At 44.7% G+C, this 4,347-nt stretch overlaps 1 protein-coding gene across 1 annotated transcript; it reads right to left on the minus strand.

Moving 5' to 3' along the window:
- Positions 1-1,984: 1,984 nt before the first annotated feature.
- On the minus strand, positions 1,985-3,072 carry LOC108490133 (cytochrome c oxidase subunit 8C, mitochondrial-like). Its single transcript, XM_017795240.1, has 2 exons — positions 2,898-3,072; positions 1,985-2,077 (listed from the first exon to the last, which is right to left on the minus strand). The coding sequence occupies exons 1-2, from the start codon at positions 3,015-3,017 to the stop codon at positions 1,985-1,987; spliced, it is 213 nt and encodes a 70-aa protein (XP_017650729.1). The 5' UTR covers positions 3,018-3,072.
- Positions 3,073-4,347: the final 1,275 nt, after the last annotated feature.

A 4,347-nucleotide genomic window follows, 5' to 3' on the forward strand; every position in this document is an offset into this window, starting at 1 on the left:
AGTTTAGACTTTATTCTTTCAACCAGGAAGAAACAGCTATTCCTTAATAGACCTCAACAAAACCCAGATAGCTCCACTTTTTGGATAGTAGTTTAAATCCTAAGGAGGGGGCTTTCCCTTCTAGTGTTAACAGGAGGTGGAGTCCAAGCTGACCACAAGGGAGGGTATCCAATCTCAGTGGCCTACCAAGGCTATTAGTCCCTACAGCATTCCACTGAGAGATATGATCCATCTTTTTAAAATATTTATTTATTTGAGACAGGGTCACTACATAGCCTAGAACTCTCTAGGTAGAGGAGGCTAGCCTTGAACTCACAGAGATCTGCTTGTCTCTGCCTTCCCAAGTGCTGGAACTAAAGGCTTGAGCCACCACACCTGGCTGTCCCACCTTTTGTAATAGTTCCATGGTCTTTGAATTTGTTTATAACAGTGTCTCACCCTGTGGCTCAGGCTAGCCTTAAACTCTCTGTAGCTCAAGCAGGAGTTAATTTGCAATTGCACCACAATACCCAGCTCTTAGACATTTCTCTGTTCTTTTCAGCTGTAATTCTCTCTGCTTTTCAGTTTGGGAGGCTTGTTTTTTGAGACAGCATTTTGCCACCCAAAGTTGACCTTGGACCTGTACACATGCATAAACATATGCACATACATGAATATGTACATAAATCATACAGGCACACTTTTTCTAAAAAGAAAAAGTGACGGCCGGGCGTGGTGCCCAGCACTCGGGAGGCAGAGGCAAGCAGATCTCTGTGAGTTCAAGGCCAGCCTGGTCTACATAGTGAATTCCAGGACCAGGACAGCTGGGGCTACAGGAAGACCTGTCTCAGAAAGACAAAAACAAAACAAAACAAAACAAAAACCTCCAAGGTATTATTATAGTTTGACTATGAAATGTCCCCAATAGCTTCATGTCTTGGGGGCTTAGCTGCCTTTTGATAGGGTTTTGGAAGTGACTATATCCTGAAGGCTCTGACCCTAATCAATGGTTTAATCCTTTGATGGATTCATATTAAGGTATCTTTGGGAGATGATGAATAGTTGGAGGAAATGGTCACTGGATATACGTCTTTGGGGTTGTATCTTTCCCTGGCCCCTTTCTATAGTACCCTTTTCTCTGCTTCCTGACCCCATGATTGTACAGTGCTCTGCTCTGCCAAATTATCCCAAGCATAAAAGACAAAACCCTCTGAAACAATAAGCCAAAATAAGTCTTTCCTTCTTCACACTGTTTCTGTTGAAAAATAACTACTACAGGTATATATACACAACGTGTCAAACCTGAAAGATAATGAAGAATAACAAACTCAGAAGTTAGGAGTGACAAGCACACACATACTACCAAAAACCTTGGAATGCAGGAACTTAAAGCAAGATCAATCGCTGTGTGACTGAAACCCAGTAGTAGTAGAATACAAGCCTCCCATGTGGAGGTCTTGGGGTTCATTCCAACCCCCTCACAATATATGACTAACAGAACATAAAGAAAACCATTTAGCTAAATTTACACTACCTTAAATCTACATGTTTAATCTTTCAAAGTTGATGTCACTAGATTCAAGTATTCACTCCCTCAAAATACTTGATGTAACTCTGAATCACTAAGTCTGACCTTTCGTAGCAATTCTCGTTTTTTGCTCACTGTATTTTTTATTAGTAAAATTTTGCCAATTTTCATGATGTTTAGAAAACAATCTTTAAGGACTGGGGGTATAGTTCTGTGGTAGAGTACCTCCAATGCATGAAGCCCTGGATTTTCTCTCTAGCATTTCAAGAAAAAAAGATAAAAAACTAAAATTAAGCAGGAGTGTTTCAATTTTATTTAATACTTAAGACCTAAAAGAATGCAAAACACCATAAACAAATGGTTATGAAACTGAATAGTCACAATGGACTCTACTAAGCACTTTTTCTCATTTAAAGGCGTCACAGCTTTTTCTGAAAGCGTTTTGGACCTGAGGTGCTGCTCAACATCGTCTTCCTTCTACTCTCCTTTAAACTCGCTCAGATGGCTTAGCACATATGCAGCCGGGATGAAAAAGGCAGTAAAAATCACCGAAAGTCCAAAAAGCGTTTCCTGGAAAAGAAAATGAAAACTGATGTTAATAAGTGAGGCTTCCTCAATCAGTAATTCACTGCCTAACAAGATGGTTTATGGGCCGAGGTACTTGAAGCTTAGCGGTAGAGGGACAGCTTTACAAGCTTTCATGCACAAAGCCCTAGGTTGTTACCATTACCCACACATACAAACTGCTAAAGATGTTTTCTGAGTGATGGATCAGGGTTAAGAGCCAATTCTGCTCCTGCAAAGGATGTGCGTTCAGTTCCCAGTACCCCTTTGGGGTTGCTCACAAGAGCCTATAATTCCAGTTCCAGAGCATCTGATGTTTCTGGCCTGCATGGGTACCTCTCCTCACATACGCACACACGCACACGCGCACACACACACACACACTCACACCCGCACCTTTTTTAAAAAAGAGTATTTTGTGAATTTGTCAGCTGTCCTAAAAGTAGGATCGTGGCAAAAGTGAAAATGTAGGCAATCATTCAAGTTGGTAAAGTACTCTTGGGTGAACACCAGCTCTAGGGAGTCCCCTGTGTGGGTCTCCACGCCCACCAAGGGTAACCGTGATGGAAGGCCAGGCCCTCTCCACCGCCTGCAGAGCCGCCCTGGAGGCCACCACGATGCCCTTTGGGGCCCTGGCTCTGAGCCCCTCCAGAGGCAAATCCCCCACAGGGGTTACCCCACCATAGAGGAGACCACACCACAGGGGCCATCCCACCAAAGACACCCGACACAGGAGCCACCCCGCACCCATCCATGCTGGTGTCCCCACGCGCTGGGGCCCTCGAGCCTCAGCCTCCCCCGCTGCCCCTCGCAGACGCCATCTCACCAGGGAGGTGACGACTGCCAGGCGTGAGCACTCCGAGTGGGCGAGGCGACCGCGAGGCTTGGCGACCAGGACCACAGGATGGCGGAGGAGGGAAGAACAGAGCAGTAGCAGGCGAGACATCGCAAGTCAGGGGAGAACCAGTGAGGTGCAAAAACCCCGACACCACCAGAGCCGTGAGGTGAGGGCCGGTGGCCAGAGGTGCTCGAGGAAACGGCGGACTACTGGTTTGCGCATGCGTGCCAGCCATGTGGGCGGGACTTGCTCTAATCCCGCCTCCAGCTGTACAAACCACGCCCCCGCCGCCCTGGGCTGCTGTTTTCATCTGGCCGGATGTACTCAGTGTCCCTTACTTAACCATCCCCCACCAGCATCGTCTGTCATCTTGTAACTCAGTTCCCCACCCATCTCCCTATTTGTCCAGCTTCCCATCTTCTCCCAATTTCCCTGCCAACCCTGTTGAACCCCCAAAGCCACACCCAGGATCCTTTGATTATCTTCTGAGTTAAGGTGACGGACCTAACGACCACCACCATCTATAGACACTACTCAGTAGGCCGTTGCTTGTCGTCATTGGCAGACTTCATACAATTTTACACTGTTCTGTAATGTCAACTAAAATTTCCGAAGATTGTCTTTTTGGAATTCTTGCTCCCTTCTCTATTTGTTTTTGTGTGCTAGAGATCAAACCTCGGACTTCATGCGTGCTACAAAAGTACCCTGCCACTAAGCTACACCCCCAGCCCTGTAACTTTTTCAAAAACCGGAGGGATATGAGTATGTTTACTTTAGCTTTGCTTTGTTTGGTTGTAACTCTTCTCCACCTATAAGTTAATTCTTAACAATGAAAACAAAAGTCAAGCATGGGGTGGTACACCTATAGTGAAAGCAGGAGGATCAAGAAGTCAAGGCTAGCCTAGGCTACAGAGAGTTGGAGGCCAACCTGAGCTATGTGAAATTCTGTCAGAGGGAGGGAGGGAGGGAGGGAAGGAAGGGAGAAAACTAAGGACAAATATTTATAGTATGATGATAATGTTAAAAATATTCGTGGTACTGAGAATTTGGACCCAAAGAGACGGTGGACAAATTACCCATCACTAAATATATATTTATTGAAGGAAAAATAGAATATATTGTGATTTTTGAAATTTAAAATAATAAATATTTCTTCTGCAAGCCTACTGCACAAGTAACATCTGGAATTTTTTAATATATATATTTCTGTCCCCTGTTATTTTCTTCTTCCTTAGATTCTTATTTCATTTTATTGTAGTGCACTCTTAAGCAATTCTTTCTGGAAGGGTCTGTGAGTGATAACTTTTTTTCAAAACTTGGGTATTAAAAAAAAATGACATGGAGGCTGTTAAGACTGCTTACTGCTCTTCCAGAGACCCTGAGTTCAGTTCCCAGCACCCAAGATAGGCAGCTCACAGCTACCTGTAACTCCAGCTCC

Source organism: Nannospalax galili, unplaced genomic scaffold, assembly GCF_000622305.1.
Source record: "Nannospalax galili isolate Female #2095 unplaced genomic scaffold, S.galili_v1.0 scaffold107, whole genome shotgun sequence".
Classification (NCBI taxonomy): domain Eukaryota; kingdom Metazoa; phylum Chordata; class Mammalia; order Rodentia; family Spalacidae; genus Nannospalax; species Nannospalax galili.